This window comes from Amblyraja radiata, chromosome 12, assembly GCF_010909765.2.
Source record: "Amblyraja radiata isolate CabotCenter1 chromosome 12, sAmbRad1.1.pri, whole genome shotgun sequence".
Classification (NCBI taxonomy): domain Eukaryota; kingdom Metazoa; phylum Chordata; class Chondrichthyes; order Rajiformes; family Rajidae; genus Amblyraja; species Amblyraja radiata.
Window position 1 is genome coordinate 38,974,464 of NC_045967.1, and position 26,456 is coordinate 39,000,919.

Below are 26,456 nucleotides of genomic sequence, written 5' to 3' on the forward strand. Positions count from 1 at the left end.
ACTCAAACACTGCCCTTGAATAATCAGAGGAAACATATGGCCTCTGAATCTTTCTCTGAAATCAGTAAATTCACTTGGCGAATGAACATTGGCTATTTAATAATAATAATAATAATAATAATACATTTTATTTATGGGCGCCTTTCAAGAGTCTCAAGGACACCTTACAAAAATGTTGCAGGTAGAGGAAAAACAAGAATGTGCAAACATCACTGAGACAGCACTGATGGATAGAATCGATCTTTGATCACTAGGGCTGTGAGGCAGTAATGTATTAGTTCTGCTGCAGTATTGTAATATAATTATGTGGTGAGCTATAATAATAATAATACATTTTATTTATAGGCGCCTTTCAAGAGTCTCAAGGACACCTTACAAAAAATTAGCAGGTAGAGAAAAACATGTAAGGGGAATGAAATAAATAGTAGAGACATGACTAGTACACAAAGTAAAGACAGAATACAATTCAAAACACAATATGAGGCAATTAATGCACAGATGAAAAGGGAGGGGGACATGGGGCTAAGGATAGGCAGAGGTGAAGAGATGGGTCTTGAGGCGGGACTGGAAGATGGTGAGGGACACGGAATTGCGGGTCAGTTGGGGGAGGGCGTTCCAGAGCCTGGGAGCTGCCCTGGAGAAGGCTCTGTCCCCAAAACTGCGGAGGTTGCACTTGTGGATGGAGAGGAGACCGGCTGATGTGGATCTGAGGGACCGTGAGGATTGGTAGGGGGAGAGGAGGTCAATGAGATATGGGGGGGCCAGATGGTGGAGGGCTTTGTAGGTGAGGATCAGGATTTTGTAGTTGATCCGGTGGGAGATGGGAAGCCAGTGAAGTTGTTTGAGGACTGGAGTGATGTGATGCCAGGATTTGGTGTGGGTGATGAGTCGGGCGGCTGCGTTCTGGACCAGTTGGAGTCGGTTGATGTAGGTGGAGCTGATGCCAAGGAGAAGTGAGTTGCAGTAGTCCAGTCGGGAGGAGATGAAGGCATGGATGAGTCTTTCAGCAGCGGGAGGTGTGAGAGAGGGTCTGAGTTTGGCGATGTTGCGGAGATGAAAGAAGGAGGTTTTAATGACATGGCAGATGTGAGGCTCAAGGGAGAGGGTGGAATCAAAGATCACGCCAAGGTTGCGGGCCTGGGGAGATGGGGAGACAGTGGTGCCGTCGATGGTGAGAGTGGGGTTATTGATTTTGCTGAGTGTGGCTTTGGAGCCTATGAGGAGGAATTCTGTCTTATCGCTGTTGAGTTTGAGGAAATTATGTTGCATCCAGGTTTTTATAGCTGACAAACAGGAGTTGATATGGGAGAGGGGGGGGGGGGGGGGGGGGGGTTGTGGGGGGATTTGGTGCCGAGGTAGTTCTGGGTGTCGTCAGCATAACAGTGGAAGTCCAGGTTGAAGTGGCGGAGTATCTGACCAAGGGGGAGGATGTAGATGATGAAGAGGAGGGGGCCGTGTACGGAGCCTTGGGGAACGCCTTGAGTGACTGTGGCTGTAGCAGAGGTGTGGTTGTGGAGAGAGATGAAGTGGGATCTGTAGTTTAGTAGTTCATTCAATCTTCTAAAAACCTATTTAATTTTTAAAGAAAACTCTCATTTGTGAGTAGATCCATGGACCTCCAATTAACTCCAAATGACTGAAGCCTACCATCCCGTAAACTCATGAGAAAACAAATCTCATCCATGACCAGTGTGTTAGTTCTGTTTATAAGCTGTCTAGCTTGTGCCAATGAGATTAAATTCCCCTTTGTTAGCATTAGTTTATTCTTCAGTGAGGTTATCCAAACAACTTTCTAGTATGAGAACTCACCTCCACTTGTTGGCAGATCTGAATAAGTCTGCCCATCTGTGACTCCAGCTCAGAGTTCCTCTTCACAAGACTCGTAAGGTTAGCCTCCAATGTTTGCTGTGGTGAGACAAGAATTAGTCATGAGTGTTTTTGACTGTGTCCTTTATCAGCTTTTTACATGCGCTGCAATGTGAGTTTTCATACAATCTCAGTTTCCCCAAATCAAACAAAATAGTCACCAGAACAGTAATTCTACTGTACCCCAAATAATGCATGAATATTAGCCCTATTTCTGCAGAACAGGTTTTTCCACCTAACGCATCTTTTAGTTCCACAAAATCTATTGTTAATGTGATTCTTTGGAGGTTTTTTGGATTATTGCTCACCGGCATCTGGGCTTAAATTATACATTAGATATTTTATTCATGTGACACGGGCATCTCTAGCAAGGAACGGTGGTGCAGTAGTGGTTAGTGCTGATGACTCAGAGCTCTAGGGACACATGAATCCTGCCCTCACCTTTCCTGTCCCCACCCCTTTCTGCAGGGACCATTCTCTCCACAGCTCTCGTTCTCTGATCCCTTGCCACCCATTCACCCTGGACATTTCCCCCTGTCCCTACACCTCCTCTCTCATGTCCATCTTGCGGCTCTAACAGGCCTTCCACGTGAGGCAAAGGACAAAGGACATTTATTGTCTGGTGTAGTGAAATTTGAGTTGCCATTTGCAGCTCACCAATAAAAGTAAGACACCACATTAAAAAATAATTGAACATAAAACATTAAAACATTTTCCCACAATGGATCCCACTGTGAGGGAAGGCACAAAGCCCAGTCCTCTCTCTTCCCCTTGTTCACCCATGGCCGGGCCTACAGAGGTTCAGGTGCACCTCTTCCAAACTTGTCTATGGCTTTTGGTGCTCCAGAACCATTGGCCTCCTTTACTTCGGCAAGGCCAAGTGTAGACTGGGTGACCATTTCACCAAACCCTTGCACTTTACCCACCAACTCCCAGACACGAACCATTTTACCTCCCCTTCCCATTCCCATACCAACCTTTCTGTCCTTGGATTCCTCCATTACCAGTTAGACCACAGAGAGAATTGGAACTGGAAGGACAGCACCTCATGTTCCTCTTGATGGTAGCTTATAACCCATTGGTGAAAATATTGAATTCCGACCTGTAATGTCATCTGTCCATTCCGCCCACAGGAGTTGCCTGACCCGCTGAGTTCCTCCAGCAGTTTGTTTTTTTTTACCTTAAATCCTGACCTCAGTTTGATCCTGATCTTGAATACTGGCTGTTTGAATTTTGCAAATTCTCTCTGTAACCACCTCGGTTTACTCCATGCACTTTGGTTTCCAACCACATCCCAAAGACATGCTGGTAGGTTATTTGGTTTCCATAAAATGGATTAGGTAAATAGCAAGAGAATAACAAGAAAGATGATGGGCATGTAAAAGAAAACACGTTACAGCATTAGAGGGAAATAATAGACAGAATGGGACTGGTATGAATGCAAAGTGTTTGGGAAGGAACTGCAGATGCTGGTTTATACTGAAGATAGTCACCAAATGCTGGAGTAACTCAGTGGGTCAGGAAGCATCTGTGGCGAGAAGGATAGGTGACATTTCAGGTTGGAACCCTTCTTCAGACCCCAGTCTTCAAATTCCAGACTTCAGTCTGAAGAAGGGTTCCAACACAAAACATCACCTGTTCCTTTCCTCCAGAGATGCTGCCTGACCCACTGAGTTACACCAGCATTTTGTGTCTATCTTTGATATGAATATAATCTTAGGAGCTGGGATGGACCTGATGAGGCTAATGGTCTCCCTTTTCTAAGTAAGCAAGGCTGTTTATTTAATGTCCCTAATTCAATTCAAAATTGATTAGCCTTTTCTGATGATATTTAAAAATTGTCAAAAACAGATCTAGAATCATACGCAGGCCAGACCAAGTTAGGGCAACGGGTTTGCTTCCCTGCATGGTCAATTAAGCTTATTTGAGTATCTGGGAGTTCCATTGTCAAACTTATATTACAGATATATTTAATAAAATGAAATTAAATTCCTCAACTCCCCATGGTGAGATTTATCTCATGTCCATGCCTGGTTATCTACATTTACTACGGTGCACTGCATACTAGTCCAATAAAATATGATCAACGTTATCATACCTCTGATAATCCAAATCTCTTTCTGCCTTTATAATGAAAAATCATTATCATAGCACAAAGGAGAAAGTCTGGTCTGTTCAATGTGGGTTAGATTCAACATAAATCCCAGAGGTGAAAAGATTCATTTATATAACAGATTACCCATTGTGCTCCACTATGTTGATTTATTTAAAACATCATCTCAAAAGAAGGTGAATATTGAAAGGCGAATATTATATATGTTCTGCCGTTGTGGTTTTATTTGCCATGAGCATGCAACTTGAGAATATATACCCTTTCAGCTGCATTATTGACCATCATCTCACTTTTACTTAATTAGTTTATGTAGAAGGATGTGCGGTGAAGGCATTCACAGATGGATGTGCATCTCAGGATCAGAGCGTGACACATTTATCTAGGCTCTGGCATAAGTTCTATTTCATTCACTGCATGTCGTGGTAAATGATAGCTATACACCACTGAAAAGACAGTAATAAAGAATGCATCTGACAGAAGTGTAAAATATCAGGCACATGATAAAATTACAAAGAGATTTTGAGCAACTACTTAAAGCATCTGCATGCTATTACCATTCTAATGGGTCAAACTGCTCATATTAACTCCAACAATGCAGCAGTGCGTTTATTATGTTCAGTATTCTAGTTTATGATATCCATATATTAACTTCTTATACTGCGGACTGTCTACAAGCTGACTTTACAGCTTGTGTTTATCTTCACAAAAGTATGAATTTCCACTCATCTGCGAAGGTTTCATTTCATTTTCGAGACTGATTTAAGAATCTCACATTATGTATGTAATCCATAAACACAATGTAATTATTTGAAAATTGATTGCGATTCCTGTATACATTTTGGGAATGCTAGCAATCCTGATATTCTATTAATTTTGAAAATAGTCTTAAAAAGCTTGTCATGAAACCCAAACCAAACAGTATGTTGAATAGTGACTCAACAAAATAAATTGTCATTCTCTCCTCATTTCAGCAAAAAATGATTGAAATGAATATGATTCAGTTATCAATATGAAGCCATTTGAAATAAAATATATTCCTGGTATCATTTCACCTTTAAGAATTCAATAGCATTTGGCATTTTTCCTAACCTGCAGTCAATATTATTCAATTTCTTTTGACTCTGGTTAATCATCATTGACCATCAAGATATTGGCCGGTTGATATACTACTACAGATAACACAAGATCATTGTATAGGAATCTGCATTTATAATATGCTTTAATATTGAGGATACGAGGAACTGCACATGCTGGTTTACATAAAAAGAACCAAAGTGCTGAAGTAACTCAGTGGGGTCAGGCAGCATATCTGGAGAACATGGACAGGTGAGGTTTTGGATCAGGACCTTTCTTCAATCTGAAGACCTGAAATGTCACCTATCCATGCTCTCCAGACACGCTGCATGATTTCGCTAAGTCACTCCAGCTCTTTATGCCTTGCTTTAATACTGGGTTACATAGAAACATATTATTTCACCACCACTCATCGACCTGCATCCATGACTAGATAATTGTACTGCTCAATTTCTTTTCTCCAAACACAGACAAAATCTTACAATGACATTGTAGAATGAATTTTCAAGATCCTTGCACTATTAAATACTTTGTGTATCTTGAGTGAGGAATTAAAATAGCTACCCATGAAATATTGACACCTTTTAATAAGTTCACTTGCTTTATTGAAATTTTATTGATGCTGCTATGGAGCCATACTGAGTGCTGTACAGTTGGCACTGGTGTTATTGGGATACCATACCACGGATGGCTCTGGTTCTACCAACTTATACATGATCCCCTTCTAGTGCTGATGAAACCTAATGGAAAAACAGAAGGGAGCTTGTTGCTTTGTGTCCTCATCAACATGGCTCCCCTGGTCAGCCAAATGAAGGTGAAGGCCTTTTACAATGCCATTGACATCAGGCCCAGTGCATGGTGAGATGATCTAGGAGTTACCACGTCCTTGTTTGGATGAAAGTACTGAGTGATAGCAGAAAACTAGCAGAAAAGTAGTTTGTTGGCATATATAAGGGTTAAGTATTTATTTTAGTGTAAACAGTGGATTGTTTTAGTGTAAACTCTGGAGCAGTGTCCCTGCACATTGGATAGAGGGGTGGAGGGAAGCCACAATGGAGACTGAGGGAGGCCTCGAGAATTCTGCAACATGGAAGGTAGATGCTCCCTGTACTCTAGAGTTAAACCGATGCATGCAAATCATAATCCATTGATTCCACAAACTTCAAATCAAATCCTGACTTTGAAGCCAATATCGACGCGTTAACTGAAATAATGTTACCTATTTTCAACCCAGAATTTCACAAACTGTATTGAAGGACAGTGCTGTCAGGAAAAGTTATTTTTACTGCAGAATCAATATATCATCTAATTTTCTTATAGTGGGAGAGCAGCATGAAGCTTTGGATAGGCAACGTTATGGGATGGGTTGAAGGGTCCCGACCAGAAACGCTGCCTATCTAGGTTCTCCTGAGATGCTGCCTGATCTGCTGAGGTACTCCAGCACATTGTGTCTTTTTTTTGTTAATCAGCATATGCAGTGTCAACATGAAGCTTTCCTCTTTGACCATCTTAAACAGGATTAGTAAATGATGCACATGATTCATCTCAATCCATGGCTTTCCTTCAAGGAGATAATCCTGGTCATGTCCTCTGGTTAATTCATTGTGGCCAAAGCTTATTATGCAAGGTATGTTCCGCATGTTATCAGGCTAATTCAGAATTTCTTACATCGAAGAGGACTTGATGGAAGTGCAGGTCAGAGATAAAGGTAATTCATCAATATGTGCTCCTTTGACTCTGGCACAATATGGTCACGTGGGATTATTCCCGAATCATGCTGTGAAAAATCTCTTTGAAAAACATATTGCTAAAATAAGCAGATCTCATAAATCTCCAATCTGCTCGGTGAGTGCTCCCACATGGCAAAGACTCCATCTGATATTCAGTTTACAGCAGTCAAAATTCCTCATGCATGTTGGTTGGAATTATGTGATGAAATCTCATTTCAAACCTTAAGCTAAGGGTATATTTAACACAGGCTTGTGCTGAGCAACTGAATTGTGATTGAAAATTGTTTAAATGTTACATATTAGTTAATATATACAATATTTTCCACTGTGATTTGGAGTTAAAATGTCTTCAGAGTTTTAAACTTAGAATATATATATGCAATTGAAAAAAAAGATGTTGGGAAGGTCTGAGATGATAGATGGCCATGAGATCATTTTGAAGCTGTTTTCTGAAACACTAAAGATAAACAATTCAATAGATTGCCTCAGGAACTAAAAACTCACCTTGGACCTATTGTAGTGGAAACTTGCTTAGAATGAATGGAAATAAGTGTTACACTAAAACATGACAGAATTGTTATAATATTAAAATGCACTCATGCCAAGAGAAATTGGATATGACAAAATAATAGTTAAGCTGGTTGAGTAGTTATGATATCAGTTCAAAAAATGGTTGTACTAATAATCTAGGGATCTACTGTTTGAATCACTGCGTAGCAGTTTGAAAACTTAAAAATAAAATGAAATGATGATACCAATAAAAATTGGCCATGAAACAATCAAATTATCCAAAGAACCCAAATTAGTTTAGTTTATAAATACAACATGGAAATAGGCCCTTCAGCTCACAGAGTTTGCACCGACTAGCCATCACCCCATACACTAGTTCTATCCAACGCACTTAGCACAATGTACAGAACCCAACTAACCTAAAAACTTGCATGTCTATGGAATGTGGGGGGAAACCGGAGCACCCGGAGAACACCCACGCGGTCACAGAGTGAATGTACAAATTCCATACAGACAGCATCTGTAATCAGGATTAAATCCATGTCTCTGGCACTGTAAGGTAGGAACTCTACTGCTGCACCACTGCGGCATTCACAAATGAATCAGAAACATCGTATAGTCATAGAGCACAGATGCAAGCCCTTCAGCCTAACACGTCCATGTCCAGGTTTTATAAATGAGCTAGTCCCATTTGCCTGTGTTTGGCCCATATCCCTCTCAACTTTTCTTATTCATGTACCTGCCTAAATGCAGAAAGTTGGAGGGAAATAAACTTGTTGCCCTTGCATAAGAATGAGCTCAGTATCACAATAAAAAGTGTGCTAGATTCTTAATTACCCATTGCAGTGATTCAGCTTGTCTTTCATTTTCCGGAATGATGGAATAAATGGTCACCAAAAAGCTGGGAAATGACTTTTTTCCAACTTTTAATAATAATTTTAATATTCTGTTGTCATTTTGATGATTTTTTAATGAAGACAGATTACATTTTTCATTTGACATGCTGAGTATATTACAACACTAGTCTGATCAATAGTCTGATCCAGACTAAGTTTTATCATATTAAATTTATCATATTTGGCTACAAATTACATTTAACTGCTGCATCAATGTGACATTTTCATTCTCCAAATCTGTCAGCCCTGTGGCTTGAATAATACAGTCAATCTGCTCGTTACTCAATGGTGAATTATGGCCGGCATTGTGACAAGGAATGGCCAGGTGGCCATTATTAGAAATATGTACCGCAGGTTTGACTATCAAAGGGTTCCAGCAAAGCAACTGCATCGCTGGGCTGAATTCAACATGTGTTTAGTTATAGGCAGGAAAATTGCTCCTTGGAAATTACTGTCCATGGGAAAACTCAACTTTACATCTTAAAGTTTGAATTAGTAATTTGCAATTCTCCACACTAAGGCAAAATGATTGAAACCGTTGTAGGAAAGGGATGTTAGGGGTTATGGGGAGAAGGCACGAGAATGGGGTTAGGAGGGAGAGATTGATCAGCCATGGCTGAATGGCAGAGTAGACTTGATGGGCCGAATGGCCTAATTCTTCTCCTATCACATGACCTTATGAAAGACCCAATCAGCTGACTGTGATCAAAGATTGTTAGCGTTTTGTTTGGGACATTTCCCATTCTGTCGTCATAACCTTGGAGTAGTTATTTACACATGTGTTGAACCCCCCCCCCCCCCCCCCCCCAGAATCGAGGCACTGAGGGTCTGAGGATAGGCTGGACACACTTGAGACCTTTGCCTTTGAAACAGCAGCATCTTAGTGACAACATTCCCAGTTCACAATCAATAAAAAACCTGTCTATGTAAAATTTTTAAATGTAAATTTGATATCTAATTAAGATTATCTTATAAATATATACTTTAACAAAATTTATTAATACCCATACTTCTATCCATACTTAATGGTAATTTGTATGTATTCCTGAACTATTTTTACAAAACAAGCTGTTATATGAACATTTATATTACTCTTCATGATTTCAGGGTAACCTAAGGCGCTTCACAAATAAATACTAAGTATTTTTGAATTACTGTAATTGCTGTATTACAGAGAAACATGGTGGGAATTTATGCATAGCTAGATTCTACACATAGGAAAGACTCAAATGTAACCGTGAGATATTTTATGTCCATCTGAGAAGGTGGACAATGAAATAGTTGACTGGAAATTATTATCTGGCTATAAGATGCCCTAGATGAGTATTGAAGCAGACAGCCGATGCCCGTTCTAGTTGTGGGTCTGCTGCTAAAATATGTTGGTATTTGTGCTTTTAAAGGAGCATTGTTTAATTTAGATATAGCGCAGAAACATACCCTTCGGCCCACCAAGTCCGCGCCGACCAGTAATCCCCAGACACTAACACTATCCTAAATGCAAGGGACAATTTATAATTATACCAAGCCAATTAGCCTACAAACCTGTATGTCTTTGGAGTGCAGGAGGAAACCAGAGATCCCGGAGAAAGCCCGAGCAAGTCATGAAGAAAACGTACAAACTCCGTTCAGACAAGCACCCGTAGCCAGGATCAAACCCTGGTCTCCGGCGCTGTAAGGCAGCACCTCTGTCGCTGCGTCACCGTGCTACAATATTGAATTCTTTTTTTAAATTTGTTTTAAAAAAATTAATCATCACAGTAGCACAGCTGTTGCCTCAGTGACAGGTACTAGGTTGCAGGATCTGGGGGCAGTTGAATGAAAATACGTGCAGAGAATAAAATAAATGGGATTGATGAAGAACTATTGTAAATGAGCGATTGATAATCGCCACTGACTCGGTGAGCTGATGGGCCTGCTTCCATGCTGTGTGTCTCTATAAACTTGCAATTATTGGGATTTATGTGACTTAGTGCCATGAATCATTGTGCAGTAGCTGTCTGTCAGCAAGTGGATACCATTTGAACCAGCAAGGGTATAGAATTTGATAACCTCTGCAAATATTCCCACCAAATGGAACTTAATTAAATGCTTAGGATTTCAAATTGCTATTCTGCAGCTTTGGTCGGTAAGCTCAATATATCAGAAGAGGCAGGAGAAATAACTGAAGCAGTCCAGTCATGTGATATGAAAATAAAGCGCTATGTTGTAAAGATTTAATAAAAAATAAAATTTAGGCCATGTACAGTTTATCATTCGGAGGTCCATTGATTGATTGAGAACTGGTCCTTGTATTGTTAAATTGGTAAGCAGCAAAGGAGCAGAGCAATGCAGCTCACCTTCACTTGCTGCCTCAAAAGGAAATTAAAGCTTGCAGGCTGAGCTTCCTTTGGTAAGAACTGGAACTGAAATTGAAATGACCTTACATGGCAAAACATTTGAACTAAATACTAAAATCTTAGTCATATCCTTTTCATGTTGTAGTGCATGTATAATATTTCTGACGCATACACAAATGCATGATGCAGTTAAAGTGCCGCACATATTCTAGCAGTTCTTTATGAATCTTTGTGTTTTTCCATACCCTCTGCATTACTCAGGTTTGGAATAAAGAACAAGCGCATGTACACACGTGCACACAGATCATGTGTGACTTGATTAGTATTGGTATCAGGGGTTATGGGGTGAAGGCAGGAGAATGGGGTTAGGAGGGATAGATAGATCAGACATGATTGAATGGTGGAGTAGGCTTGATGGGCCAAATGGCCTAATTCTGCTCCTATCACTTACGACCTTATGAATGAACCAAAATATTAGGTGCATAGCCCTTTTAAATTAAATTGTAATTTAAAAATGCAATTTTTAAAATTATGATTCAACAGCTTTTTATCCAAAACTTGAATGAGAACCTTTTAACAATTTAGAATTTGACAATCAATGTGAAAATGTGTCCCAATGAAACAATGTACAAGAAAACTAATGGAGATTAGTTCTGACACTACATTAGCAACCTTTTAATGCCATGGAATGCAAAAGATATTTTGTTTAATGGATAGTACAATAATTACAGATTCATTTTAACGATAAACTGTCAGAAATGCTGGCGACCTACAATTTTGGAACTAGGAATTATATGTCAAGGAAACTTGACTCAGGTCCTCCTTAGAAAACGATCATCATACCTAAGATGGAGCACACCAGGAGTATTAACGTCATCCATTGCAAGGTGCAAATTTAACTGAAGTGTTGCCAAATACCAGGAGTGAAATGTACAGAGAATTATTGAAAACTTTTGCCAGATCAAATGTTTAATGGAACACGACAATCAGCAAGTGGAACTCCCAAAATTGTACCTAAATTGTAGGTGGGTGGGGGCGCTGCGAGACTGCTGCCCTGCCAGCAGCGTGCTAGTCATTTCTACTTTTTTTGTTTTTTTAGTCTGTCCAAATGTGTGTTTTAATGTCTCTCGGTGTGTCTAGTGTGGGGGGTGGTGAAGGAAGAAACCGCTTTCCATGTCGCCTCCCTCATGGCCTAACACCAAGGATTGGTGCGGCCTTTCCCGAAGTCGGGCCCGAAGCTTCAGCAGCGGGCGCAGCGTGAACCTTTTCTGATCGCTGGCCCGTGACAGTGGCCGTGGGCGCCACGTCCGGAGACTGGGATCCCTTGTTGGGGACCCACCAAGAAGAAGTGCTCCGACCCGCCGGCCCGCGGACTACAACACCTTGACGCCACGGACAGTGGAGCTTCAAGCCGTGGGTGCAGCATCCGGAGCCTGGGATCCCTCGTTGGGGACCCCCGGAGAAGAGCCTTCAACATCTTGAAGCTGCGGTCTGCTTCTGCAGTGGAGCTTCTAGCCGCGGGCGCGGCGTGGATTTACCCTCCGGAGTGGGATCCCTCGCCGGGAATCCCTTGATAAGAGCTACGACCACCAGCCAGCAGACTACGTCATCCTGAAGCCACGGTCTCCGGTAGGGAAGCACCGATTCGGGACTTACCTTCCAGACGAGAGGGCCTGTCATCTGGCCGCCCACAGCGGCGACTGCAGAGGTTATGGCCCCGACCACGGGGGAAAATGGAGGAGGACTGACTATACTTTGTGCCTTCCACCACAGTGTAGAATGCTGCGGATGTTTGTGTTAATTTTTATTGTGTATTGTGTGTTCTTTTTTATTGTACTGCTGCTGGCAAGTTCATTTCACTGCACTTTATTGTGTATGTGATGAATAAATCTGATTGATTGATTGATTGTACCTGATTATACTTAATCAACCAATTTCGAAGGACCCAGAAAATTGAAATTAGACTACAGAGAGGAGTTCAGTATGGATGCTTCAAAATCGCATTTAGAAAATGTACAGGTATTAATATCTGCATCATGCCAGAAGCAAAACTAATCAAGTCTAAACCATAACCATTAGACAATTCAGTGGAGGAATTAACATAGAATGGAAATAAGCACTCATGAACACGTCAGTGACGAGGCAACATCAGGTAATTTAGTGCCTAAATTTAAGATATAGAAGCAGGAATAGGCCATTTGGACCCTCATGCCCACTTTGTAGTGTATATTTATTGTACATGTACATAGGCACAGTGTTGTGAGAGCAGCTGACTGTGACTCTTTACGTTTCACTCAATAAATTGCAATACACTAGTATTGTTCAGGTTGAAATTAGGAACAAGTGCATACATTTGAGATTATGTGCATCATACTACATTTTCATATTAATTTTGTGTCTCGACCAACCTGGATCGACTTTCATTGCTAATAGACCGGAATCCAATGAGAATGGTCCTGGGTACATCTACCTCATTGGAGACCCTTGGTCTATCTTTAATCAGATCTTTCTGGACTTTATGTTGCACTAAACATTATTCCCTTTATCCTGTATCTGTACATAGTGGACAGCTCGATAGTAATCATGTATAGTTTTTCCGCTGACTGGATAGCATGTCACAAAAAGCTTATCACTGTACCTGTGGCAATAAACTAAACTAAACCTCTCTGTCTCTTTCTCCTTCTTTACGATGCTTACTATATTCTCTATTTGCTTTTGTGTGATATTTTCTCAAATGGCTCAGTGCCAAACCTTGTTTGCTAATGCCTCTATGAGGTGCCGAGGGACATCCTTTGTACATAAATATTAGTTGTTGATCAATCTGGATTTGCAGATAATGCTTCCAATGATTTGGTGTAAATAAATGACCAGAGGATCGAGAGTTCTCATTATTCAAACCCAGTACCAAATCTACATATCCCAGGTTAAAAGTTAAATAAATTAATTTATGCACACAATTACACTTGACTCTCTTTCAAGTGTAACTGTGATCCTTCATCTCCAACCAGATCATGTCCTGATCTCCAATCAGTCTCCATGATCTTCCAGCTCATAATCTTTCACTCCCCTACCCTCCCTATTGGTCATGATTCAGCTTAAAGTCTCTCTGACTAGGGCTTTTAGAGCCAAAAAACATGCAAAATTACTACTGAAGCAACTGAGAATATAATTTTACCTGGGAATGTTGATTATTTTTGTTTGACGGGCATTGATGATGTAACAGAAATGGAAAACATTCGGCAGAGCATAAAATGAAAGTAATGCCTGTGCTCCTTGTCAGTACATTTATAACATGTACTCGGTTTTGTTCACATTGAATTCCACTTTGTGTTCATTCTCATGTCCGTAATGGAGTACATTTATTCTAGATTTACCAAAGTTGCAGAGTTGAGGACAGAATATTAGATGTGAAAACAATTATCAATTCCTTGACCAATCTAAGTTGATAACTTGACCAGTCTAAATTGTCAAGCATTTATTAAATTAGGTAACATCTTTGTAGATAATATAATTATTATAATTTTAAACTTGTTTCCTAGCAACTTTTAAGACTTGGGCTGCAGATGTAGTCTTGAATGTTTGACATGATTTCTTCTTTTGGTAGCATGTTGCCATTTCATAAATGAAATCTTTATATAAAGAATTGTGGATAACTTCAGCATTCTTTTGATTGTGAACAGAATAATTTAATACCACTGGTGTTAAATTATAATGTTCAAAATTAAAAAAAAATAAAGTTATCCATAATTCTATATATAAAGGTTCAATAGGGGTAGTCTCTGGAGAGAAATTATCCTTTGTTATTGGGACTTTATGGTGTGAGAAATGGTATGATTCTGGGTATTCCTACACTTCAACAGACATGACACATTGAATAGTCTGTTCAAATATATGCTGTCTTCTTCAGCATCCTTCTGAATGAAAGTTAGATTGTCTTAATCAGCATTAGGTTAATATAATCTCAATTTCCATTTCCATTTCCTTCATTGAAACACTTGAATGAAGAGCCGAACAAACACGTACAATAGATATTCACGGAAAAATAATTTATTTTGGTTCAGTGTAGGAAAGAACTGCAAACGCTGGTTTAAATCGAAAGTAGACACAAAATGCTGGAGTAATTCAGCGGGACTGACAGCATCTCTGGAGAGAAGAAATGGGTGACGTTCAGGTCGAGACCCTTCTTCAGACTCAATTTTGGTTCTGGTTTGTTTACTTAATGATATTATCAACCATTGGCCATGATTATGTCACTAAGTCCAGTAAGCAAATCTGAACCGAAATTAATTATTTTTCTATTAAATCTACTGTATGTACTTATTAAAGAGAGTCAAGAGTGTTTTATTGCCATCCCAGATAGAACAATTAAATTCTTACCAGGTGAAATTCATCTCTCTCTTCCAGTGGTTTACAATTCACTAGATTACAAATTGTTTGACATGGCTAAATCTGCTAAAACGTAGACTTCTGGGAATGAGAGAATGGAGTCCCAGAGACAAAGATACAATGATTTGGAGAGAAAGAAAGAAAAGCAGAGGCAGGATGCTAATGTCCATTTCCATTCCCAGCCAGCCATCAAGTTACAATTTGATGTAGTTACAATTTGTTACAAAGTTACAAAGTTACAAAGTTACAATTTGATGTAGTTGCGGTTTGGATAAATCTATGAGCTACACCGTTTTCTTGAAACCTCTTGGACTTATATTGAATAAAGGATCCCTTGCTACATTTACCCGTGGAATATATATTTGAGCATCTTCTACCAAAAGCAAACTGCAAAACTAGCTATTTTACTGCAAGAAACAACATGACTGAATGTTATAAATAGCTCAAAAGGTACAAATAAATTATTTTTTATTTGAATTATCAATGACATATTGGCAGGTCAAAGTTCAAAGTGACTCACAATACATTTTCCTAGGCCGATTCAGTTAAATACAGTAGCACCTCAAGACAGTAAGAGAAGCATCCAAACAAATAAACACCATCTTGAATACTTAAAAGTTGAGGGTGAGGGTCTTTTTTTATGCTGTATGTCTAAATTAAACAGTGGCAATAATCTTAGCTTGCCTAGAGGAAGTAAAAGCTAGGTCAGATTTGGGAATGCAAATTGTTATCAACTTCAAAGCGATCTTGAAGAAACATCACTCCTGCTTCAGGCGGAGAGGAAATTGAACAACTCCAGTGTTTGAGGAGCCTATCAATGTTCAAAGCGGAGCAATTTCCTTTTGACATCCTGTACTCATCTAAATTTATAGCACAGTTATATTAAATTTGCTGAGTATAACTCAGGATATGGATTTAGGAGGGAGCTCAAAACCTTTGCTGGTTTCTAATATGTCAATAATGAAATCAACTAGCTATATTGAGACAATTCCATCCATTTTTCAGAGTTGTTTGTACCACAAGATAAAAAGGCCACGTAATATTATTCTTCTATTGACAGCGTAGTGCTGGTGAACTCATATTAATCTGAAATATGTCACAGCCTGCATTTTAATCAAGGGTTGTGAGTGGTTTGTCTACAAAATATACGACGAATCCTATTGCTGGATGTATTTTCTATCAGCTGCAATGCCACCACCAGTACAACAATGACAATACAACATTAATGTTTCATGTGCTGAAAGGAACTGCAGATGCTGGTTCATACGAAAATGACACAAAGTGCTGGAGTAACTCAGTGGGCCAGGCAGCATCCCTGGAAAAAAAGGATCCTTATTCTCAGGAGATGCTGCCTGATCCATTGCGTTACTCCAGCACTTTGTGTCTATCTATCAACATTTCATGCTTAGTTTTCATAATAAATGTAGCCATATGAATTTACAATTGGAATATAAGATGTGATGTTATGTGTTGTTCTATAACCTCACTACAACTGATCAGTTGGTCAACATTCTTCTGTTCCCATGTTTTTAAACCAATTTCCTCATGCTGGAGTTAACTTGAATTCATAGGGACAATCCAATGAGGTTCCCACCTCCAAATGCAGCCTGACTAAGCTCAGCTGCATTATCTTGTTGGTGTTGCAAGATCAATGACCATTTATTTAAAGGAGGAGAGTTACAGGAAAGATCAGCAGGTCCACTCCTTGCAGCTTGCAGTAAGGAGATTGGACCCCAATAGCAGAAGGGGATGGCCGATATGAAGGTTATGAAGGGAGTTGATGTGATTATAAAATCTTGTCCATGTGAAATTTGGACCAATGACTGCTGCTTCCTGTAGTCCTACTTTCCTTTGGAGGTGGAGGTGAGTAGATCTAATGAAAGGAAAGTCTAAGCATCCTCAAGCCTCAAATTCCCTTTCCAAAGAAATTGTTGAAGCAGAAACTAAAGTAAAAAATAGATCCAAAGATAGACACAAAATGCTGGTCAAGCAGCATCTCTGGAGAAAAAGGAATAGATGATTTTTCAGCAGAGACCTTTCTTCAGACTGACCGGACTCTCAGTATGAAGAAGGGTCCCAACCCAAAATGCCACCTATTCCTTTTCAGCAGAGATGATGCCTGACCCGCTGAGTTCCTCAAGTATTTTGTGTTTATTTTTGGTGTAAATCAGCATTTGCAGTTCTTTCCTGCACATAAAGAATAGATCCATATCTAGTTCTAAATGTAAGGGAAGAGAGACCCAGTTAATATGATTAAATTCAGGCTTCTGTGCCAGAGAGGTGTGCAGATGGACAAAAGTTTTTTTTTACTGTCTTGACTATGTACAACATATGTACAAGTGTTAACTTCTCACTTGGAGGAACTCTGCTAACTGGAGCTATTGTGAAGTATAGATTACTCCTGTCAGAAAAACAGGAAGGATTTGTTTAGCTAAGAACTGTAGCAAATCAGTCAAACCAGTGATGTGAGCTATTGTGAATGTGCCTCCACTGAGACTGAGCGCATGGGATCGGAAAGTACATTAAAATTCAAGAAAGGAACATAGCGCCGTTACAGAATATATTAACACTTCTGCTACGGGGGCAATGATACCTCTTTCTGGATTCTGCGAGCAGACATTGATCATTCTCACATCACAACGTGATGGTGTATCTGGTTCAATGAAACTGAGCAAGTGAATCATTTCCAGTTGGCCTCCTCAAATACTTTAACTCTCAAATACTTTCACCACTTTTGCTTTATTACGGGTTCTCAATATTATTTTCACCTTTGGGCCACTATGTTATTCTGCAGTAGAGTAGCTTGATGGGCAATAAACTGGCAGTCCAATGAGTCCCAACATTTAATTGAGTTTAGTTTAGAGATGCAAGCATGGAAACAGGCTCTTTGGTCCACTGATGGTCCATGCCAACCATCGATCACCCATTCACACTAGTTCTACATTATCTCACTTTCTCATTCACTCCCTACAGATTAGGGACAATTTATAGAGGCCAATTAACCTACAAGCCTGCACATCTATGGTATGTGGGAGTAAACCGGAGCACCCTAAGGAAACCCACGCAGTCACAGGGAGAACACGCAAGCTCCACACAGACAGCACCTGAGGTCAGGATCGATCCCGGGTTTATGGTGCTGTAAGGCAGCTGTGCCATCTTTATGCCACTGTGCTGCCATAAACATGTGAAATGAACATTAGAAATGAGATGTGCAGGAAGGAACTGCGGATGCTCGTTTAAACCGACGATAAGACACAAAATACTGGAGTAACTCAGTGGGGCAGGCAGCATCTCTGGAGAGAAGGAATGGGAGACGTTTTGGGTAGAGACCCTTTTTCAGACTGAGAAAGCAGATCTCTTACCCACTTTTGGCTTTACTCTAGTCATGCTTAATTATAAAAAACTAATGGGAGAATAATTGGAAATATTATTAAAGGCTACACAATTTTAATTGTTTGGAGTATATAAATAAATTGAAAGCAAGTTTTCAGATGAGACCAAATAAAATCCCCACAGCTGTTTAATAATTTAATTAGGCTTACTTCAAAGAGATCAATGACTATACCATCCTACATTCTTAATACAAGTAAATGTGTGGATAAACAGCCGGTCTGATTAAGCATCAATGCTTTGTTTTTCCTTGCCTCAGGAACTACAGATACACCGACTGTAAAACTGCTGGACGTAGACCAGAATAAGGGACAGTCACCTGGTTTTTATTTAACAAATACATTGATTTGGAAATATACATTCAGAACCTTATGTGACAAGTGAGGAATATAAATTGAATTAATTAAATATACTTGCAATTAAAAACTGTTAATAGTTCTGACACAGAAAAGGTGTAAAGCCGTCTTTTTTACTCCTTATACACCTATGTCTGTGCAGCCCAACTCAATTTACAAATACGACACCATTGTAGTCTCAAATAATGATGCGATGAAGTACAGGAAAGAGATTGAGAACTTTGTAACCTTGTGCCAAGACAACAACCTTTCCCTCAATGTCAGCAAGACAAAGGAGATTGTGATCAACTTCAGGAAGCAAAGTGGTACACATATCCCGGCATACATTGACAGCAAAATTCATTTCACAGCATGTAATGTGCATGTGACGAATAAAATTGACTTTGACTTTGACAGCGCCAAAGTGTAGATGGAGTAAATATCACCTGCAACTTGTCCTGGAACAGTCATATCGAAGCAGTCGCCAAGAAATCACACCAACACCTCTCCTTCCTTAGAAGGCTTAGGAAGTTTGCATGCCCCCAGCAACTCCCACCAACTTCTACTGATGAGTCATAGAAAGCATTTTATCGGGATGCGACACAGCATGGTTTGAGTACAACTGCATCCAAGACCCCAAGAAATTGCAGAGAATTGTGGACCCAGCCCAGGTCACCACGCACACCCAACCATTGAGTCCAACTACACTTCACGCTGCCTCGGCAAGGCCACCAGCATAATTAAGGCTGAGTCGCACCCCGGACACTTCCTCTTCTCCCCTCTCCCATCAGGCAAGAGGTACAGAAGTTTGAAAATGCATACCCTCCAGATTCAGGGACAGTTTTTTCCCAGGTGTCATCAGGCAACTGAACCATCCCATCACCAACTAGAGAGCGGTTCTGACCTACCTTTTAGCTCATTGAGACCCTTGGACTTTATTTAATTGGACTTTACTGGGCTTTATTTTTCATACCAAACATTATACCCTTTATCCTGCATCTGTACACTGTGGATTGTAATCCTCGAAACTCTTTCCGCTGAATGGACAACACACAACAAAAACACTTTTCACTGCACCTCAGTAAACATGATAATATACTAAACTAAAGGCTGGAAAAGCTTAATACTCCGATGGAGAGAGAAGCTGTATCAGCATTGAGAGGGTATTGACTATTTCTACGTTTATAGATTCTGCTGGCCAGCTGCAGAATTCCAGCATTTTGTGTTCTATTTTAAATATGCAACAACTGCAATGTTCTACCTTTGATATCAGGAATAACAATCATTAAATTACTCATCAGTCATGAAAAAACAAATGGTTTATTAATGTCCTTTAGGGAAGGAAATCTGCTGTCTTTATCATTATGTATTTATTGCAGCCAATAATGTGCTCAACCCCTAACTGTTTTCGAATGTTGGAACAGGCCTGCCTATTCAGGAACAATTACTGATGGATAATAAATGTTGACCCAGTCAGTGAAACACCTCCCTTGTACCTATCACCTACCTCATTGGAGACCCTCTGTTTATCTTTAATCACACTTTATTGGACCTTATCTTACACTAAACATTATTCCCTTTATCCCATAAGTGTACAGTACACTGTGTACGGCTTGATTATCATGTATTTGCTGTCCGCTGACTGGATAGCACGCAACAAAAAAGCTTTTCACTGTACCATGATACACGCTTGATGGTACTGGGCCTGTACTCGCTGGAGTTTAGAAGGATGAGGGGGCACATCATTGAAACTTACCGAATAGTGAAAGGCTTGGATAGAGTGGATGTGCAGAGGATGCTTCCATCAGTGAGAGGGTCTAGGACGAGACGCCGTAGCCTCAGAATTAAAGGGCGTTCCTTTGGGAAGGTGATGTGGAGGAATTTCTTTAGCCAGTCATGGGTGGTGAGTCTGCGGAGTTCTTTGCCACAGAAGGCTGTGGAGGCCAAGTCAATAGATATTTTTAAGGCAGAGATAGATAGATTCTTAATTAATATGGGTGTCAGGGGTTATGGAGAGAAGGCAGGAGAATAGGGTTAGAAGGGAGAGATAGATCAGCCATGAATAAATGGAGGAGTAGACTTGATGGGCTGAATGGCCTGATTCTGCTCCTATCACTTATGACCTTATGTTGTGACAATAAACTAAACTAAATGAATAATACTAAAAGGAGGAATTGATGTACGTGAAAAGTATAAAATATTTTTTAGAAAATCTAATGGCCTTTATAATTAAATTTTATTTTCTGTTCCATTGTTATCACTGGAAAAGGTGTAAAGTGGGCTGCTCATCCACAAATGTATTTTGGGCTAGTTTTGGTTGATTTCATGTTCACTCTCAAGAATCCATACCAAGTGTTATTATGGAAGAACAGTGGAATTGCCACTTTGTAGCACAGCTGATCATTTCTCTTGCAAAGCAGAGGTTTGGCTGTGATACTCCCTCCTTCTCAGACTGCAGGAATTAGGCAACTGACTGGTAACAAATGGAACCATATTCCAGTTTTCTCCAAGAAGTGAACTCTTCTGTTAAAAGGGCTGCACAATATAATAGGACACAAAGTGCTGGAGTAACTCAGTGAGTCAGGCTGCATTTCTGGAGAACATATCACAATGTTACACCAGAGATAGAAACAAATTGCTGGAGGAACTCAGCGGGACAGGCAATATCCCAGGATAGAAAGAATGGGTGACGTTTCGAGTTGAGACCCTTCTTCAGACACCATATTTGCAGGCAAGGCAGGGAGCGCGTCTCCAGCTACAAATTCCTCGGGGTACACATCTCGGAGGATTTGTCCTGATCCCTCAACACCTCCAAGCTGATCAAAAAGGCACAGCAGCGCCTTTACTTCCTGAGGAGGCTCAAGAAAGCCCACCTGTCCCCCCAGATCCTGACCAACTTCTACAGGTGTACCATCGAGAGCATCCTGACCGCCTGCTTCACGGTATGGTACAGCAGCTGCACTGTTGCGGACGGGAAGGCACTACAACGGGTGGTGAAAACCGCGCAGCACATCATCGGCGCCCCGCTCCCTGCCATGGATGCCCTCCACCGAAAACGGTGTCTGAAACGAGCTGGGAAGATCATTAAAGACCCCTCCCACCCCAATCATGGACTGTTTGCCCTCCTCCCATCAGGGAGGCGGTACAGGAGCCTCAGGTCTCGTACCAGTAGAATGAGGAACAGCTTCTACAATCATACCGTCGCATTGCTGAACTCGGAGTCCCGCCGATAGGTTCCTCCGGTCCCTCCGTCCCCCCATTGTTTAATTATTCTGCATTTTTTATTGTTCTGTATCTTTAAAAAAAAAATTCTATATTGCACTACTACGGACTGACGCAAAACTGCATTTCGTTGTACCGATACTCAGTATTTGTGCAATGACATTAAAGTTGAATTGAATTGAATTGAATTGAATTGAATAGACAATCCAATACTCTTCTGAGGGCCACGCATAAAAACAAGGTAAAGGTTCATATTTCCCAAACGTCATGCTGAACCATGTCAGGAGGCAGTGTGGGTGTGTAGGTAAAATACCTTTATTTTGTGGACATTGAGCGCCAATATATAACCATATAGACTGGTGTCTATATGATGTCTATACGTTTTTTTTTTAAAGGCTGAGAGAACTAACTGCCCTCTATCACCATATGAAGGGATTAATTGGAGGGCAATTTATCTTTCACAAATATAAACACTAAATGTTGGAGTAACTCAATGGGTCAGGCAGCATCTGGATAGAAAATGGATAAGTGACGTTTCAGGTCAGATGCTTCGTCAGACTGATTGTAGTCAGGATTATGGGGGGGAAAACGGAAGTGAAGTAAAAACAGAACAAATTGGGGCCGGCAACAGTTGACCTCGGGCAGGGACGTTCTCAGAAAAGCTGACCGTTGGCTCCTGACAGGTGTGAACCCAGGAGGGATACATAGTTGTGAACTGTGGAACTAGTTAACTGACGTGTGGTGGAGGAAGGGGGGAAGGAGGGGGAAGGGGAAGGGAGGTGCTTGTGGAAATTATCTTTGGTATAAACCTGCATCCGCAATTCCTTTTTATTACATATTATCTTTGGCAAATCCTGTAATCATTGCGGATTAATTGAGCTTGAACAGAAAAATGCTGCTACACCAGTGGCCCAAGATGCCGACTCGTTGCCCAATACAAGTTAGACAGAGCTCTTAAAGATAGCGGAGTTAAGGGATATGGGGAGAAGGCAGGAACGAGGTACTGATTGTGGGTGATCGGCAATGCTGGCTCAAAGGGCCGAATGGCCTATCCCTGCACCTATTGCCTATAAGAGAAGATTATAGTTTTGTTCACCAGCATGATTATGTACAGCTGAAGACGGGTCAGGCTGTAGCTATCCCATGCCAGCTATGCTTAAAAACTCCAGGCATCCTAATCAGTTAAAATAGAATGACTCCATTCAATATGCAGCCTTATAGAAATATTGGTGAAAGGTTCGACACAGAAGGTGCCTCTACTTGAGCCTGAACTATTCATTAGTAAAGCTGTTGCAGTATGAACGGAATGGGTCTCCATCTCATTGCAACTTAATCTTTGGTTCAAATTTAGAAGTTTATTAGGAAGTAATTGTTTAACACATGTAGAGGTGCAAATAGGTGGACAAATGTTTTTCAGATAACTCGGTGCACTATCACAGAGGAAGAATGTGGGGAGGTTTACAAACTGGTGATCTTTGCAGATCCTGAGGCGTCCATTTTCTTTCATGTTACCATATCACAGTGCTGCTCTTGTGAGCTGTTGAATGGACTCACTATCAAATGGCAATTATTGTCCCAGCGCAACATTTCTTAACAGTTGCGTTTTCACAGGATTACAAAATGGAACGGTTGTCCTGGTCTGTGAGAACTTGTTTGCTCTTGCAAACTTCTTTCATCTGCGATTTACAGAACAATGCTGCACATATCAAAGTCAAAGGGAGCAGATGATACATCTGAAAATTTAATCTCTGTTCTTTAACTTTAGTTAAGTAGCTGGACAAAGAATTACTTGTACTCGCAAACAAGAAGAGACTTATATTTACGATTTAAGGACGTCTTAAAGTGCTTCACGGCAAATGAAGCATTTTCTGAAATGTATCAATTGCAGGAATGGAGGAAACCTGCAGGCACCTTATGCACAGGAAGCTCCCATTAACAGTAGTGTGGCAGTGCTTCAAGAAGCTTTTTAGTAATCTTGGCAGAATTTTAATTGCTCAGGGTACCACAAATAATACAGCTCCTCTTTTATTGTCAGAGGGCGGTGAATCAGTGGAATTCTTTGCTGCAGAAGGCTGTGGAGGAGAAGGGTCGACCCAAAACATCACCGATTCCATCTCTCCAGAGATGCTGCCTGTCCCGCTGAGTTACAACAGCATTTTGTGTTTATCTTCAGTTTAAACCAGCATCTGCAGTTCCTTGCTACACAAGTCAATGGATATTTTTAAGGCAGAGATGGATAGATTCTGTGTTTAAGAAGGAACTGCAGATGCTGGAAAATCGAAGGTACACAAAAATGCTGGAGAAACTCAGCGGGTGCAGAGGGGGAGCATTAGTATGGGTGTCAGGGGTTATGGAGAGAAGGCAGGAGAATGGGGTTAGGAGGGAGAGATAGATCAGCCATGAATGAATGGGGGAGTTGACTTGATGGGCCGAATGGCCCAATTCTGCTCCTATCACTTATGACAAGTTTTAAACTCAGGTTTAGCAATTTCCCCCCAAAATGTTCTGACTGAAAACATAGCCTCCACTTCAAGAGGTCAATGCAAGGCTGCAGATTTATTTATTAGGGAACTCAGAGCCACTCCTGACATTTGGGTTTCTGATAATTCCGTTCTTTGAGCCAAATATAATTTGTCTTTAAAAGACCAAAGTATTTTGATATTACAATATTGACTGGATTTCAAGGAGTCAAAATAACTGGATTAACAACATCCATTGACACAATAGGTAGAGGATTGTCAAATAAGCATTTTAAATGTTTGTAAGTTGCTATAGGCAACAGAAATTCACAACCAATGGTGCCCTTTTGAACCTGCAAAAAAGTTTATTTTCTTCTTGAGGGGAAATAAATCATTACAGATTGTGGTCTAAAATACATTTATTCGCAATTATATGCTTTCCATGATCAAAGAAAGCGTGAACGATGCTGTTATGGTTCCTCAGATCTTCTCCAGAACCTATAAATACAGATCTGTGCCTGTAGCAATGGAGTGTTAATAACTTTGACTCAACTGAAGAGAACAAGCTTCTTCAGCAATTCTTGTTTAATACAGATGCTCAGCTCGTTGGGCCTTTTTGTGTCTCTTTATCACCGCGAGAGGGTGGAAGACTGCATATTGCAAAACTCTTTAAGCACTTTGTGTGCGTGCAATTAGGATCTTATTATGGCTTGCTATGTATCAGCTACCATGTAAACTACACAGAGAGTGGTGAATCTCTGGAATTCTCTGCCACAGAAGGTAGTTGAGGCCAGTTCATTGACTATATTTAAGAGGGAGTTAGATGTGGCCCTTGTGGCTAAAGGGATCAGGGGGTATGGAGAGAAGGCAGGTACAGGATATTGATTTGGATGATCAGCCATGATCATATTGAATGGCGGTGCAGGCTCGAAGGGCCGAATGGCCTACTCCTGCACATATTTTCTATGTTTCTATGTTTCTATGTCAGCATGGAGCAGCCAGCAGTTTGAATCGGCACTTTACTCACCTGCTACTTCATCATTGTCTTTATTTGCTGAATAAAAATTTAGATATTTTTTGTATGCTTTTCATATTTAATAATATAACTGAACAACCAATAAGTGGTCAAAGAACTTCAAATTTTTGATTTGTTGTATTTTTTCTCTCTTCTTCCCTCTAGGTGAGCAAATTGTTTTATTGTTCGCCCTCCAGCACTGTTTAACCGTTAAGATATGGGGCGGTACGGTGGCGCAGTGGTAGAATCTGCAGCACTGGAGACCCGGGTTCGATCCCGACTACGGGTGCTGTCTGTAGGAGTTTGTACGTTCTCCCCGTGACCGCGTGGGTTTTCTCCGAGATCTTCAGTTTCCTCCCACACTCCAAAGACGTACAGGCTTCTAGGTTAATTGGCTGGTACAGGAGTGTAAATTGACCCTAGTGTGTGTAGGATAGTGTTAATGTGCGGGGATCGCTGGTCGGTGCGGACTCGGTGTGCCGAAGGGCCTGTTTCCGCGCAGTATCTCTAAACTAAACTAAAGATGAATTAGCGAGTTGTGTCTATCTAGCGAGCTGCCAGATTGCCAGCAGGGTTTTTAGGTACACAAAAGGTGCTCTCTGTCCAGCTGCAGTCAGAGGGGACCAGGCAGGTATTGAAAGGCAGAGAACTATGCTTTCAAGATAGATACACAGTACACAAAACAAATACAGTGGGAAGATCTCACTGTGCACTCTACTGAATGGTGTTTTTCCACAACCAATTATACCCAGCTGAACACACAAGAAAATCTAATCTGCCAACTCTGGTACCAGTTATGTAAAGTAAACCACAAATTGTTGGTGGCAGGCCAGGGCTTTGACACTATATACATTACTTGGGGTGGCACAGTGGGACAGTGGTAGAGTTGCTGCCCACAGTGCCAGAGACCTGGGCTCAATCTTGACTATGGGTACTGTCTGCACAGTTTGTACATTCTCCCCGAGACCGTGTGGGTTTTCTCCATGTCCTGCGGTTTCCTCCCACATTCCAAAACATTGCTGGCTTGTTAGGTAATTAGCTTCTGTAAGTTGTCATAGAAACATAGAAAATAGGTGCAGGAGGAGGCCATTTGGCCCTTCGAGCCAGCACCGCCATTCATTGTG

At 40.8% G+C, this 26,456-nt stretch overlaps 1 protein-coding gene across 5 annotated transcripts in view; it reads right to left on the reverse strand.

Moving 5' to 3' along the window:
- Window positions 1-26,456, reverse strand: part of mid2 (midline 2) — a 192,220-nt gene that overhangs the window by 36,313 nt on the left and 129,451 nt on the right. For all 5 annotated transcript variants that reach the window (XM_033030584.1, XM_033030587.1, XM_033030583.1 and 2 more), the window contains exon 3: window positions 1,810-1,905. In XM_033030584.1, coding sequence (XP_032886475.1) covers window positions 1,810-1,905 — 96 coding nt within the window. The remainder of the gene's footprint in view (window positions 1-1,809; window positions 1,906-26,456) is intronic.